The sequence below is a fragment of the Cantharellus anzutake genome (assembly GCF_015039405.1).
Source record: "Cantharellus anzutake strain C23 chromosome Unknown EI90scaffold_49, whole genome shotgun sequence".
NCBI classification, from domain to species: Eukaryota; Fungi; Basidiomycota; class Agaricomycetes; order Cantharellales; family Hydnaceae; genus Cantharellus; species Cantharellus anzutake.
Genome location: NW_024066999.1, coordinates 85,725 through 100,903, shown reverse-complemented (window position 1 = coordinate 100,903; position 15,179 = coordinate 85,725). Strand labels below are relative to the sequence as shown.

The 15,179-nt window shown below is 49.4% G+C and overlaps 5 protein-coding genes across 5 annotated transcripts; 3 read left to right on the top strand and 2 right to left on the bottom strand.

Annotated features, from left to right (window-relative positions):
* On the top strand, positions 1–506 carry EI90DRAFT_2931331 (PLAC8 family-domain-containing protein; the record flags this gene model as incomplete). Its single annotated transcript, XM_039055053.1, has 2 exons — positions 1–265; positions 328–506. The coding sequence occupies 2 exons, from the start codon at positions 1–3 to the stop codon at positions 504–506; spliced, it is 444 nt and encodes a 147-aa protein (XP_038912454.1).
* Positions 507–1,778: 1,272 nt separating this feature from the next.
* Positions 1,779–3,133, top strand: EI90DRAFT_2013711 (PLAC8 family-domain-containing protein). Its single transcript, XM_039052425.1, has 3 exons — positions 1,779–2,002; positions 2,079–2,754; positions 2,810–3,133. The coding sequence occupies exons 1-3, from the start codon at positions 1,991–1,993 to the stop codon at positions 3,016–3,018; spliced, it is 897 nt and encodes a 298-aa protein (XP_038912453.1). The 5' UTR covers positions 1,779–1,990; the 3' UTR covers positions 3,019–3,133.
* A 1,973-nt stretch (positions 3,134–5,106) lies between these two features.
* On the bottom strand, positions 5,107–6,186 carry EI90DRAFT_3071644 (uncharacterized protein). Its single transcript, XM_039061321.1, has 3 exons — positions 5,969–6,186; positions 5,507–5,909; positions 5,107–5,444 (listed from the first exon to the last, which is right to left on the bottom strand). Exons 1-3 carry the CDS (start codon positions 5,971–5,973, stop codon positions 5,364–5,366), a joined length of 489 nt encoding a protein of 162 aa, XP_038912452.1. The 5' UTR covers positions 5,974–6,186; the 3' UTR covers positions 5,107–5,363.
* A 666-nt stretch (positions 6,187–6,852) lies between these two features.
* EI90DRAFT_3146600 (uncharacterized protein) lies at positions 6,853–9,589 on the bottom strand (the record flags this gene model as incomplete). The annotated part of the gene is made up of 8 exons (XM_039065435.1): positions 6,853–7,524; positions 7,580–7,704; positions 7,766–7,921; positions 7,978–8,170; positions 8,225–8,586; positions 8,644–8,812; positions 9,038–9,340; positions 9,401–9,589. The coding sequence occupies 8 exons, from the start codon at positions 9,587–9,589 to the stop codon at positions 6,853–6,855; spliced, it is 2,169 nt and encodes a 722-aa protein (XP_038912451.1).
* A 3,538-nt stretch (positions 9,590–13,127) lies between these two features.
* On the top strand, positions 13,128–14,639 carry EI90DRAFT_3018840 (uncharacterized protein; the record flags this gene model as incomplete). The annotated part of the gene is made up of 3 exons (XM_039057267.1): positions 13,128–13,342; positions 13,433–13,661; positions 13,728–14,639. 3 exons carry the CDS (start codon positions 13,128–13,130, stop codon positions 14,637–14,639), a joined length of 1,356 nt encoding a protein of 451 aa, XP_038912450.1.
* Positions 14,640–15,179: the final 540 nt, after the last annotated feature.

Here is a 15,179-nt window from a genome sequence, read left to right as displayed (position 1 = left end):
ATGGTCTATGGCGCAGGTGCAGGTGGGAACCGCAATACGTTGAACAAACCATTCAATGCGGCCGGTCAGAGGGAGTGGTCGTTTGGAACCTGTGATTGCTTCGACGCATGCGGAACATGTTTATTCGCATGTTGCTGTAGTTGTCTTTCGTATGGACAGAACATGTCTAGGCTAAAACATTTGGAGTCCCAGGGAAGGCCACACCCTACTGGGGGCGACATGTGCAACGGGGATTGCTGCGTATATCTGCTACTTGCATATATCGGTATGTCTTCTTTTCTCCTCTTCTCGCTGGCTCTCGAGTCCAGTTCTAACTATTTCTCTCAGGTTGCGAATGCTTCGCCGGTATGAGTGGAAGGTCGAGTGTTCGTCGACGATACAATATCCAAGGAGACGGGTGCGGGGACTGCATGTGCCATACTTTCTGTATACCGTGTTCGTTGACACAAGAATCCCGCGAGCTTGGGCTTGAGGAAGGGAGCGAGCTCAGTGGAAAGCGTGGCTGAGCGCATTTCATCTGTCCTTTGAGATCGTCCTCTTTTTTTTTTTTTTAATGGTTTACTTTTGATCGTCGCCCGCACTCGATCCACGCCCGTGTTTCTTGTATCCTTCATCTCAGATGTGGTTGTTTCAGTGCTCTGCGTACATTGGGAATGTTTACCGTTTAAGCCTTTGCCTGAGAGAATGGCATCTCATATTCCCGTGCGGACCCACTGCTCCGCATCGCGTCAGAGTCGATCATGGGTTCAAATGCCTCATTGGGCGCTTGTCCCAAGATGGATCATTGCGTTACCGACATGAGGCATAAGTATTCGGCTCGGTAGGTCTTACATCACCTCGACATGCTTCTAAGCAATCGCTCTGTATGGCGGTGCCGGCGGTTCGCGCGTTGTTATTTCAAACACCACCGGCCAATCTTCCACACAAGGACTCGAACATACGCCAAGCCTCTTGCTGCACCCCCTGCCAGCATTGGGTTGTTTGCGGCATTCTCGCGTCCTCGGCTCCTGGACTCGCTCGTTGTATAATCTCAGAGACAGTAATTGCAGAGGAGGTAAAGCCCATTACTTCAGGTCCACCCGTATCAATTGAGCCGGCTCAAGAGCGATATGCAGCGGGGACACCATCGCGCTGAGCACCAGGGAAATCTGAACGTTGTTCGATCAACATGGCACCAACACGTGGGCCAATATTCTCAGGCGCAATTAATGATAGTCAGGCGCGCTGCCATATATGTAAGTAAAAGATTTGAAAATCGGATTACCACCTTTCTACCAGAAACAGTAGTCAACAAGTCTGGTCTAGTCTTACCCTCCTCATGTTTCGGGCGCTCGCCACGGGCCCTATTAATGCAGCGATGGTGGGGCATTCAGTTAGGCGCATGCTCGATCAACTTGCTATCGTCGTCGCAAAGAACTGACCTGGAGAGGGCTTATCTCTGGGTCCAGCACCTGACCACGGAAAATCCCACGTTTTCCCCGCACAGCAGTATCAAATCCGGACCCATCATACCTTCAACAACCGTGGCGTTGGCGCTCGCTTGGCCCAACTCAAATATCAGGTGAACACTCTCTCAAATTTTGAAATTGAGCGGAGTTATCCTGAATTAATTGTTATAATTTCAAATTTGCGGAATTCAAAGTGTCCCATGACAATCACTTTTAGGCCAATAATGTTATCGCAGCTCCTCGCTGCGCCATCAGCAAAGGGGGGGGGGGGACGAGTAGCTCAGCTTGAAAGGCTGGATATCCTCTGCGCAGCATTTGACTTCTGCTGCGAGATGAGGTGTGACCGCCCATTACTTCCTAGCTTAGACGAGAGCTAGAATGGCCCCACACTCTTCTTGGCGCCCCCATGCTACTGTCTCCACACTGTTCGATCTAGTGACTGTGCTGGTGCTGCGTCTACCGTGATATATATGGACTATATTCTTGTCTCGCTGACCCTTGGAACGCCCCCCCCCCCCCCCTTTTGCATTGACTGACAGGAAATGCCAGAGAAAGTGAGTCGTATTCCCCGGTCATTCGTCGAATGGAAGACGTGTGTAGCTGAGGCCGCACATCTCCAATGCTCCTCAGTTCACCTACAACCCACCTTCTTCGGGAGCTAACAGTGGTGCCGCCGTACCATCGGCAGGGGAGAATCCAGCGACGCAGTCGCCTGGTCGTTTTACTTCTCTGATGCACCATCGCACCCTTGCGCAATATCAAGAAGCAACGCCGTCGCCACCATACGATGAATTCGGAACTCAGACAGCGGATACACTGTACCCTCCTATAGGGAGATCTCAAGGTCCACAACCGCTGCCGCAGTCCCACCTGTCTGACTTGCCGGAGCATTTGACTGGGCGTGGTACTGGTGGTTTGGCGCCAATATCGTCACAAACTGCTCATACCAGGCTGAATCCTACTCGAACACCCTTTCAAGCACGACCCGTAAATACGACCTACATCTCCCAACAACCCTCCACCGCTCCCCAAATGGCCATTTCCGGTGGTGAAGGCCTCGGCGGTAATCGCAATGCCCTTGGTAAACCCTTGAACGGACCTGCAGGTCACCGTGATTGGTCCTTCGGATTATGCGATTTTTGTGGCGCTTGTCAGACGTGTCTTTTCGCGTTTTGTTGTCCCTGTTTTGCGTACGGCCAGAATATGTCACGTTTGAAATACCTCAAGAATCAGGGGACACCGCATCCTGAAGGTGGGACTGTACTCAACGCGGAAAGCGTCACGTACTACGCGTTCATGCATCTTTGTAAGTATCAAGGGTTGATCCCGAGCCTATTTTTGACCACCAACCTTCTACGTAGATATCCCAGGCTGTTACTCAATGATAGGACGAAGAGAGGTCCGCAAACGATACAATATCGAAGGGAACCTTTGCACGGATTGTCTGACTCAATGCTTCTGTTCACCTTGCTCCATCACGCAGGAGAGTCGGGAAATTGAGCTTGAAGAGCAGACTCTTTTCCCACGGGTCACGGGTGCACGCGCAAACCAAGCGTACAGCTTGAATTAGTTACGGGACCCATACCGTCAATTTTCTTGCTCGACGGTATTTTTCGTTTGCTCCCTTTTTCATCGCCATACATTCTATCGCCTAAAGATGCGTTCGTGTTCTGAAGGATCCAGTAATCTTTTCACTCCAATTCAATTTGACGAATTGAGACTCTTTTTACAATGACTTTCTCGCTTTAATGTTCACTGGTATACAGCGGCAGCAGTCTTACTGATGCACTGTGAGTCTACCTCCATGGTCCACCCTAAGCAGGTTACCAACCTCTATGGTCCACTTGCTAGTGTAGTGCTCTCAGCCTTCCCATACTTTTCGACAGCATGCCTTGCGTGGCACACGTGCCAAAGGACTCATCAATTGCTCCATGCAATCGACCGGCTGGGACTCGTAAGACTTCCCGAGTTCAAGTCTAGAATATGTATATCTGTCTCACTGCTTGTGCTGGAGAGCGATGCGCCCAATTCTACACATGGAGAGGCCGCTTAGATCCGCCGCCCAGAGTACGCGGCGTACTCTGAACAGTTTGACATGGAGTGGATTTAAATAGTGAAAATACAACACCACAACTTCGCGTTGCAGAATAGCGGCTGGTGACTTGTCCGGTGTCCCAGTCATGCACGAATGTACCGGCAGATCACCCACTTGCCGCCTGTGCCAGCGGGCTCTGGATTGGCTTGTTTCCTATTCCCAGAAACCGCCATCCATTGCTGATCGTTACTGTGTGCTTGCCGCGTGCCATACGCTCCAGGGAAACATATCTCTTCTGTGCCTAGCAGGTGCACAAAGGCACTGCTGTGCAGGTCACATCAACATCAACAACCGCATGCAAGAGCAGTAGATTGTTGCCCAACAGTTCTCGACTAGATTCTAATAGTAGCCCTTCAACTAGTAACGCATTCACCGGTGAATTTGTGAGGTACAATGTACTCTATGCGCTAGGACAATCCTAGACCGCCACCTCTTCAACCTTACGTACGTTCTTGGCATACAGCTGGGCTCGTGCTTACTGAAAATCTTGTCACCAGGACGGGAGTCCACACCACATTAGGGAGAGGACCAACCTCATGATAACTCAAACACGCGAGTTTTCGTGACCTCAAAGTAATCCTTATATCCTCAACTGCTCGTATGGCCTTGAGTATTTGTGCCTAAATACTTCAAACCGTTCAGTTGTGCCACATGTGGTGGTGCAGATGGCTCAAAGTCGACGGGGTCCTCTGCACGGTATGTGGACAAACAGATACTCAGGTTGTGTTCAGGAGAGGAATTCACACAGTTTTTTCAGCCACCGTTTGATGTCGTAGGATACTTGGCATTCGCCAGCCTCCAGGATGCAGTAACGGGGGCACAGCGGGCGCAACATAAAATTGCCGCGTAATTGTGGGGTTGGAGCTGAGCATCTGATTCTGAACTCAGTTATGGGTGCAGATTGGAGCCTGAAAAAAATTGGGACTCAGGCGAGAGCCCTAGAGGACAGATTTACACCTTATATTATATTTAACACTATAGTGAACGCAATGAGCCTCGGCACGGGAAGGAAAGTCGTGATTCGTTTGATTACCATTCTCGCAGTGTGCCTCGCACATCTTGTTTGTTAAACTAGAAAGGAGAGTGTCCGGATCAATGTACCAGCGCATCGTTATGCTCCATGGGTCACTGATTACAGTGACTTTCGCTACCGTATAGATCAGCGCCAGCGTTACCCATGGTATTGGAATTGGTATAAGATGGGATGAATGGCTCGGCCACCGTTGATTGATGATACAATTTGAGTCGTCCAGAAGTCGAGAAGGATGATGTATGTACAGTCTCGTGAATGGTGAAAGGAAGGATTGAAATCTGCCCCAGGAAGGGTGGCTAGGTGGCGATGGTCCCACCGATGGGTCTGTGACAACAATCACCCGTTGACGAATATATACCTCCGGAACGAAATGGCCCGAGAAGCAACGATCCATCGGGGGGCGTCGGTGGCAATTTCGGATGGTTGTACATATATGAACCAGAATATAATCGGAAGGATCTCATACTCTCTTGCAACGACCACGAGCAACGCCTCACCGTTGGTGCGGGTTTTCAACACACAGATGACAGGCAAATGAGAATGGTATTGGTAAGTTTTTTGGGTGCATACAAGCATGAAAACACATGTTACAATGATGAGAACGTCCCAAATAGGTGCGCGCAAGCGATGCATCCTCATAGAATACTAGTTGCTGAAGGGGGAAGCGGGATATGCTAGAGAATGTAATGGCAGCATGGGTGTGATAGCTGGCATAAGCGTATCATCGGCCAGGAAAGAAAGCGCTCCCTGCTCAATGGCTGATGGCCTAGCCTTAACGTGCCGGCGCTTACCCTCTGGGGAAATGTGTGCCTGTGGCACCATTGAAGTTGGGCCACCGACCACTGATGGTCGGAGCTAGCTCGATAACCTGACCGATGCAATGGCTCATTAGTTTAATCGAAACCGTACACAAACAAAGAGTTCCCCCACAGAGTTTCGAGCCGAGGTTTCGGTAGGAGTATGTGACCATTCACCATCCTGGGTTGTGGGAGCCGATGGCTCCAGTTGAGCATGAGGGAAGATGGCAGCGGAGGTTGAATGGGGTTCGGAGGCAAGTCCCACAGAAAACTGAGGGTAAGATGGTGCAGGATCTCCGGAAATGGGCATGGCAGCTGGGTACCCATTGTGCGCTAGGGGGTGAGGCGCCGAGGATCCCACTGGTACGATTCCAAGATACTGAAGTCGGCCATATGGTTCATGTTGGCCAACTGGCTGAGGCCCTCCGGCGAGGATGGATCGGATGATTCCCCGGTCCTGAAGTCTTTTGCCGGTGGTATGACACAACAAATGCAGGATCAGCCTCTTGTGGCTGAGAGCCTGAAGGAGAGGGAGTCTGGAGCCAATATACGTCACCTGTGTTGGGGGGTGATTGCATCCCTCGAGTTCACCCACCTCATTTTGAAATGAGCAAACAGCACCTCTACAAATCTTACAGCGATTCTTCGGCATGCCTTTCCTCTCAGGGATTATATGAGAGTGGTGATGTCGTTAGGCTCTGGCGTAATGAGCGGCGGCTGTGTGATCCCAGGGAGTTCTCGTTCTCGACGATTGAGAAGAGTGGTGCAACCCCAACACAGGGAACGGTTGAACTGTGTTTGTTGAACAAACAACGCGTCGGCACATTCCTTGCCGTGATCCAGCTTCTTCAAAGCCACAGCCAGGACTCCAGCCTCTATGACTTCGTAATATTAGATCCGAGGACTTAGCTTCATCAGGAAATTGTCGCGGTCAACTTTGGACACTTCTGATGATCCTGTTGCTTCTAATACAATGAAACTGGCCGAATTGACCAATTTCCCAAAGCATTTTAGTAAAGGTGTCACGTTTCAATTCAGTTAAGAAGTGAACTCAATTGTTTTCAAACCATTTGAAGTGAAACCCTGAGGACCTTTTGCTGATGTTATACGACATGTCACTAGCTTTGTTGGACAATATCTTCCTCTTGATCAAACTCGTCCTATGGGCAAGCATAAGACTGCTACCAGCCGCCACACGATCAAAAGCCTCATTGATTCTCTGGAGGTCGGTTAGATACAACATCTACGGAAGGCCATGCAAGGATCGTTTTGCCAATGCAATGTTACTGCCCGCTAATGCGCGATGACGCAAGGAAGTGAGCTTGGAAGAGCGACGTTTTCCTCCATTCAGGACAACTCATTCGTTATGTATAATATCCTAGTAGCAATGGAACGATGCGATTGCCAGGAGGGTACCATCAACCAGCGGAGAAGGGAAGAAAAAAAAACCGAGGACCAAGGAAGCGCTGATAAAAGCTCCTACGCAGCAATATGAGAAACGTCCCTATCCCAAGCCCTATGCTTCGCCACCTCTTTCAAGAAAGCGTCCACAAATTCACCCACAACCACCTCCGTCACATGTTCGCTCAAAACCACGCCATGTACAACACTGACTTCCTCCCCTTTGACTTCCCGGACCAACTCTCCAGGAAGAACGACATTTTCCAGCCAATCGACTGCAATCCCAACAACACCGATAGGCTTCTGATGCGCATACGCTTCACGAGCTGCATAGATCAGTCGGCCAGATTTCGCGAGCGCTTGAGCATATTCGGGAGTAGATCCGCTTGCGAAGAACGCTGCGTCCCAATGTGTGGAGCGAGAAGTTTCGAAGCTGGATTGAGCATGGAAATCGATCTTCGTAATTTCAGTTGAGCCGATCGCCGCTTCACTTTTCACTAGTCCCACACGGGGTCCAACGATGACGGGAACGGAACCGATGGCTAGGATTTCCGCCTGAAGCCTAATCACAACAGCAGGTGAGAAGCCATCGAGGACATAAATTCCAATCTTGCGGCCCGAGGCGGAGAAAGTGTTGCGCGGTGAGAGCAATGAGAGGTAATCGGAACGGTGCCCATGATTCGTTTTGACCGGATCGGGAGGGGGAATGGAAATTTGCACAGCGACTTTACGAGCGAGGTCATTGTCAATCTACGAAGAGTCATGTTTAAGGGGACACAATTTTTTAACGTTTAGGGAAACTTACGTTGTTCAAGTAGGCAATGACGTTCTTATGAACCCGGATATCCTCCACCTTTCCAAGCTCAAATCCGATCGTAGCAACAAGGTGTTGCTTTTCAACAGTAGAGAGCGAATTATAGAAAAGTGTAGCTATTTTGTAGTCGGGATGAGCAAACTCCGCAACTTTTCACCGCAACGAATTTCGACAAACCTTGGTCCCAATGCTCCGCGAATTTCGGACCTCTTGCGCGAGTTTTGTGCGCATGAGACTCGATAGGTTGTCCTGACACAAGGTACCCTCCTTCATCTGGTGGAACAGGATGTGCCCCATTGTTCGCATCGCGATTAGGATAATAATTGATGTGACCTATATAAACCAAGAATTTTGCAAGTGCCAGATGAACTGAACCCCTTGACACATACCTGTTGTGATGATCCTGCGATGCTGCCCACCCCTCTGGAAGTTAAACACGGGACAAATAGGACGGTTGATAGGGATATCACCAAAGTTGGGACCACCAAGTCGCGAGAGTTGGGTGTCAAAGTAAGAGAAAGCACGCCCTTGAAGGAGTGGGTCATTGGAGTGCTCGACACCAGGAATCATATGTTGAGTGCACTGGAAGGAAAACAGGTCAAACCAAGGTGTTGTACAATTGCTAAAAAGACTTACGAAAGCAACTTGCTCGACCTCAGGGAAGAACTCTTCCGGCTTCTTATTGAGCGTCAGCGTCCCGATATATTTCACCGGCAAAATATCCTCCGGAATGAACTTGGTCGCATCCAACAAATCAAATTCAAACTTATCGGCATCGTTTTCCGGAACGACTTGAATTCCAAATTCCCATTGAGGATAAGCACCGGCATCGATAGAATCATATAGATCTCGACGATGGAAATCTGGATCTTGACCTGCCAGTTTAAGGGCCTCATCCCAAACAAGGGAGTGCGTGCCCAGTTTGGGTTTCCAGTGGAATTTGACAAAGTGACGTTCCCCTTTGGCGTTCACAAATACAAATGTGTGGACACCGAAACCTGGCACGAGTGATGAGTAAAAAGCTTTCTCACAAACTAGAACGCAGGTAGACTAACCCGGCATATGACGGAAGGATCGGGGAATCGAACGATCGGAGAATGTCCACATGACCATGTGCGCCGTTTCTGGGGCAAGGGAAAAGAAATCCCACGCGTTGTCATGAGCCGTTGCTCCCTGAGGGATTTCATTATGTGGCTCCGGTTTGACTGCGTGAATGACGTCGGGCTATTGTATAGTAGTTATAAGTTTGGTTGTTCAATGAACATTTCGACCCAAAGTTAAATCGACACTCCCCTCGCGGAGCACCCCCGCGCGGAGGCTGCTCCACGCTGCCCACGCCACCGTTCAGCGCCACACCGAGAACAGGGGTGGGGTGGGGGGCTACTGATACGCCGATCTCATGACCGTGCGCCTTCGTAAAGGACCGACAAATAGTAAATAAATACTCACAAACTTGATTGCATCTTGAATGAAGAACACGGGGATGTTATTCCCAACAATATCGTAATTTCCCTCTGGAGTGTAGAATCTTGTTGCGAATCCACGAACATCACGTACAGTGTCCGCCGATCCGCGCGCTCCTTGAACGGTGGAGAATCGAACAAAGGTAGATGTAGTACGCGTAGTATCGTTGAAGAGTGAGGCGTAGGTGTATTCCGGAATGGCAGTATGAAGGGTAAAGTAGCCATGAGCACCTGTACCACGCGCGTGTACCACACGTTCGGGAATACGCTCGTGATCGAAGTGGGAAACCTAGAGCAGGGTAAAAGGAGATGAGAAACAAGTGGTTAGTGGATTCAAGCAGGTGTGTACCTTCTCGCGGAAGTGGATATCTTCGAGGAGGGTAGGGCCGCGAGCGCCTGCTTTGAGAGAGTCATCGGTGTCGGCTTGAGATACGCCAAAGTAGGACTTGAGTGGGGTGTCCTTGTGACCATCTTGCGTGTCATCCTGGAGTTGCTTGACTTTATCGTCACCGCCAGTCAGACTGGCAGCGACTGTCATATTACGATGGAGCGAGATTACACAGACGCGACGCGAGACGAAATTGGGGACTTACGTGACTTTGCAGCGTGAAGGAGTGATGCCATAGATGAGAGAAGTTGTTGGGGGTGGGGGTAAGAAAGAAAGAGGGTGATCAGCTCCCGGTCTATATAATGGCGGAGAGCGTCTACTTCATGATGACGCTTGTTAGGTGGTGTCAACGTAAACAGCTTAGTCATTCGGGGGTCAGCTGAAGAGTCATCTTAGGGTGCACACGGCACATGCCACGCGGCTGGGTGGCTTGGAAGTTTACCCGCACCAGTGGGAAATGCGGCAGTCTCACACTAACGGAGGTGAGGTAGCGTACGAATTGACCGTTTCAAGCCCGAGTACGGAATCTACGCTGGAGGAGGATATCCAACCCCTTGTTGGTAGCAGGATTCATTTAGACAGAAACGTAAGTTTGACCCCAATGCACAAGCGGACAAGGGAGTCACTTTTTTAGGCAATCTTTGATTTGCACTGACATCCTGCCCGTGACTCGATCTCAGGACCTTGCCGAGGTTAAACACGTGTGCAACAGCCCTTTCCCCATCCCCCGTTCATCAACTGAGGGACCCAGCGAGAAGTTTTAAAACAGATCGGCGCGTCGATCGGTCTCGACAACTCCCTTATTTATAATTTGGGATCGTCGCCGTAGCCGACATCAGTTCGTTCTCGCTGGATCATGTCCCTCGTGTTCGAACATTTGAGAGCATTGTTACATGCGGATTCTGTCTTCAGATGTGTTCCCTTACAAATCACCAGACATCAGTCGAAAGTCCAATCTTAAACCAAAAGTCCAGTTTCCCTTTTCAAAGCACGATGTGTCAGATCCAACATACGAGTTGTCGCCAGGTCTTGATTCACCCACATGTGGACGGTCTCTGATCTACAACCAACACTGAGTTTTTTCACGTTTCAATACATCACCCCCAATGGATGTCCAAGGAAACAAGGAAAGAAGAAGTAGCCTTTACGGTGCCAGTCGAAATATCTGGCCACCAGGCGCACAAGTCTCGACGCCCCGATCGTTGTTTACATAAAGTGAGGGTCAGATTGGCCCTCTGTCGTGGCTTAGAGACTGGTGTGCTTGATATCCGTTAGAGTACATTCGGGACCAACCCAGGCCCTCTTAACATCTTCCCTTCCGTTCCCTGAAGAGTGCTATTGCAAAGTACTAAGATCATGACCGATCGATCCTCTTGCACGTTCCTTTAGAACACCCCAAAAGCACATGTTGAGATTGGCGTCGATGAGTTTCCATGCATTTGGTACTTCCCCCAACTGGTTTGGACCACGTGGAACTTGTTCCCGTAAACTCGACTTGGATGCAATTAATGGTGTTCAACGGCGTTTCGATCTTTTTTTTCGATTCGAAAGAGGTCGAGGTCGACAGAAATCCTTGTATAACATCTAAAAACTCGCATTGGCGTTCCTAATGATACCCCGGCTATCGCTTTAAGCAACCTAACTGTTATGCACTTTAGGGCCGTGGTGGTTGAGGGGATAGAGCCTTGTAAGTCGCCTGGAGCTTCTACACTGATTGATCTAGTACGAAGTCATATAGCGCCACTGTGGCAAACGAGCACCGTCAGGAGTGGCAGTAATAACAGTTGGCGGCTATGACTGATGTTGGTGCTGGTTCCCCATTTGTTCGCCATAATCATTCATCTCAACATTTCGGATGCGTGTGTAGAGTTGAGTGAAATTTGGGTCGATAGAGCAACGTCGGTTCACTAGTGTCGAAATGTTCTATCCATATCACCTAGTTCACTCGAGGGAAGCCGTATCTAGTGCAATCATTTAATTTGCTAGCTAAGCAGTTCCGTATTATCCCATGTGCTTCTGCTGTTGTACAATATTTTTGCTCCATTGGAACATGTATAAATCCTGGCCGCATGCATCGATCGATATGATGGGGTGGTGGTTGTAGTTCTCGGCCGCCACCATGCGGTGGCATGAGAATGCTGCAACGGTGCGGCGATCCCTATTAATGTAGTCTACAATGAGTTTACAAATACGGGAGAAGGAAAAGGGCTGGTGGCCGATGCCAGGTTTAAACAAAGTCTTCGATCGGGTACGTTGGTAATATATTAATGTCGGGGATATGTGTCATGCGTATAAATAAAGAAATAAAAAGATAGAACGTCAGTAATCTCTCAGTGAGACTTCAACAGTGCGCGTCAATAGTGCGCGACCCTTCTCGATGATGCGTCAAATCGCTCCGGCAAGATTATCAGCATGTGGTGCAATATGCCATGAAATAATGAGTTGTCGCAGCTACCGATGCATAGCCAATTAATGTTTGAGTGGGAAAAAAAAAAGAAAGCATGAACAGTACTTGCGAACAATACATAAGTTTTGCAATCGCTGGGCGGAGGTTTTGGGCCCAGTGTCCATTCCTTTTCGAGGTGCCATTCGGGTCATATGTAGGAGGGTAGGGATGGTGAGACAGATGGACCTAGCGCCACCTTTGAGAGCCTATATTTAGCGTATATTTGCATGTATTTGTGTCGACAATCTCATCTTCTGTCCTTCCGCTGCTGCTGGGTTTCAAGTACTTGTCCCTCGTCATGATTCTCATTCTTAGTCGGTGTGGGAATGCATTAGAGTGGGACAGCTTCGTTGGTAGAGCATGGTCCTTTCACTTCGGAGGCTCCTTTGGTTCAAAGGCTCGATCAGCATAGCATCTCCTGTTTGCAGGATCCCAGTCTCTGCTAAAATAGATTGCCGTTGACAGTTCCGCGTTTCTAATCTCCCTGTGTATGGTTATCTGAACATCATTAAGCAAAGCGAGTGCTAGGTGCGGGTGCGCCAAGACTGAGCTAAGCACAAGCGATTGTGAGCTGGTCACTCCGATATATATTTAGTCTTACTAGTACGGAAAAAAAGTGGGATAATGGTGATTGGAACGTCCAGCTTGACTTAGATGTCCCAAACCCTTCACATCCCAGTCAGATCCACCATGGGCCGTGTTTACTTACCACCGATCGACGGTGGTGTTGTTCATTGCCGGTTCGTAAGCTGTGGACCCCATTCGACAACCGGGTTTCGATTTCGTCAAATTGCTGGCAATCGATGGGCAAATGGATTATTCTGCTTCACGGTCGGTTCAGAACTTATACTCCATCCCATTTCTGGTTAACTATATCAATGACGCTGGTCGCCCGTTTGCGTGAACGAGCTATGGCAAGACGGCATTCTCTTCTAGCTTTCTTATTCCCGAAACCGGCGACGCGCACAGCCTAATACAATGGTTACCGTAATGCGCGCGCGCCTCTTAGCCTTCAGCCGCCGCCCGGCTTACTCTTTACGGATTGGAAGCACAGCCTTGACGAGCCTTGATAAGCCATAGGGCGAAGGGAGGCCCACATACCTATGTGACTTGGGCTCTCCCAGCTTAGCGTATCGAACACCTCTGTGGTATGTACTAGAAGAGTTCCCTGTACCATCCATCATCGAGTTGACGATAACGTCCCGTCACGGTAACTGGATGATTGGATTTTATTGACATAGGATGACTACATCTCAAGAGTTTTCCGAAAAAGCGCTCAAGCAGGTCATTTGCCGTAGCTCGTTCTCCTTGGATGGAGCGTTCCAGCTCCGCTTTTGGGAATCAAAAGCCGCCTCAAATTTCGTCCGGGTCTCCCGCAGAGGTCCCATCTCCGACGTATGGAATATCAATATCTCCCTGTCATTGCGTCCTCCCAGGTCCAGTGCGCCCCCGTTATGGTGAATTGACTCTTCAGCCACCCCGGTCCTTCTCACTGATTCCGCTATTTTTGTGTCTTCGTGCTGATCCGAACATCTCACCTGCGCCAGGAGTGATGTTCGTGCAGCTACAGAAAGAAGGCTGATCGAAACCTTCCGTAAGGACGCGACCGATTCGGAGGCACTACCCGATTATGAAGATCAAGAGGAGTCTCAGATAACAAAGCTACGGCTGCAATCTGACTCATGTATTGACGCAACTGTGCTCGTTACCGGATTTTCCTACGAGCGGGTGTTTATTCATTGTTCTTCCATATCTGGATCCACCGCGCTTTGCATCGTGAGTTATCCAGAGTCGCTCTGTTGCGGCACTGCACCCTGACAAATCCATTCCCCCCTTTACTAGCCTCGCCGCCTGGGATCTCGATTGAGGATCCTCTTATCGAGCAAGATGGGCGATGTGCATGTTTATCTTCCCAAAGACTTCCGAGGTAGACTCATTTGTTGCATGCGAGACGATATTGACCATAGGCGTTGCATGTCTTCCGGTATTTTGCGCACGCTGAACACCTACCAGGCTACCCGTGAGGGAGTGACCCGAAGCTTTTTGGGGGGATGCCAGAAAGTGGGAGAAGGGGATGAACTGGATGCTTGGGCGGTCAACGGAAAGGTATACGTCCAGTATTACGACGAAGAACACTGGTCCCAATCTTCTCCCTTTGGGAATGTCAGCAATGGCCAGGGGGTGCAAAGGACAGGGATCGTCGGCTTTCTAAATACTAAAGGGGATCCGGAAAGTGTTGATGATAAACAGCCGCAGACTTCTATTAAGCCGTCCAAGCGATTACCGCCTATCCCCGGCGTTACATTCCACTCGGACCACCCAATTCCGCTCAATCATACCCAGATTTTAGTAGACTCATCAGCAGCTAGAGAGTCGGAGGCAGTTGTTCCGAATGCTCCTCCAGGTACTGCGCTTTCCACTGCACATCAGCTGCACGCAATGGTTTCTGGTATACGCGAAAAGATCTATGGCGGTATTCCCGTTACTATCCTGCCAGGAGGGCTTGAGACACTTTGTGCTCTGTCAATAGCCAACCTTAGCAACGTGGAGCAACAATCCTCCACGATAGCTTCCATGACCACGATCTCCTCAACTATACTCCGGTTTCATGAAGACATCCAACCACATCTAGACGGAATCAATGCTTTGACGGAGTCGTCACACTCGCACTCACACTCACACTCAAGTGTTGATTGGGCCGGACCATCACTGTCGTCGTCGCAATCCTCGCAAAAAATTTGGAGTCCTGCCTAGCAAAAAATGTAAAAAGTAAAAAGTAATACCGGCTCACCATATGTTCGATTGTCTTGCCGCTTGACGCCCTACACCGCTCGTTAATTGCCTCCGTGTTTCGTGCTTATTCTTTATATGTTCCTTTAATATTTCTCTTGCGGTACGTATGTTTACTATAAGTACAAGGCCAGAGAGCCTTCGGGTACGTTCTCTGTCTTGATACCATCTCTCCCCTGCATGCTAAATCTTCTGACCCTCGAGTGTTGTCGCTAATTGTTAGTTGCCCGTGATTTTTTGAGTCCTTTTCTGTATTGGCATGGTGGCATTTCTCGATGTGTGCGCGGTATTGGACTATGTGGGTCTCAACAGTGGTCTGTGATTGGCTTCGTAGGAACCTGGTCTTAGGGGTGTTCATCGAGTGGAGTCTTCGCGGTCTCACTGGCTTCTTTTTCTGTTTCATGTTATGGGTCAAACAGTGTAGAGACGAATTCAAATGAAGATTCAAATTTCGAGCCATGGGGAGAGAGTGCGTTCTCATTTTGCTTGCATAACCAGGAGAGA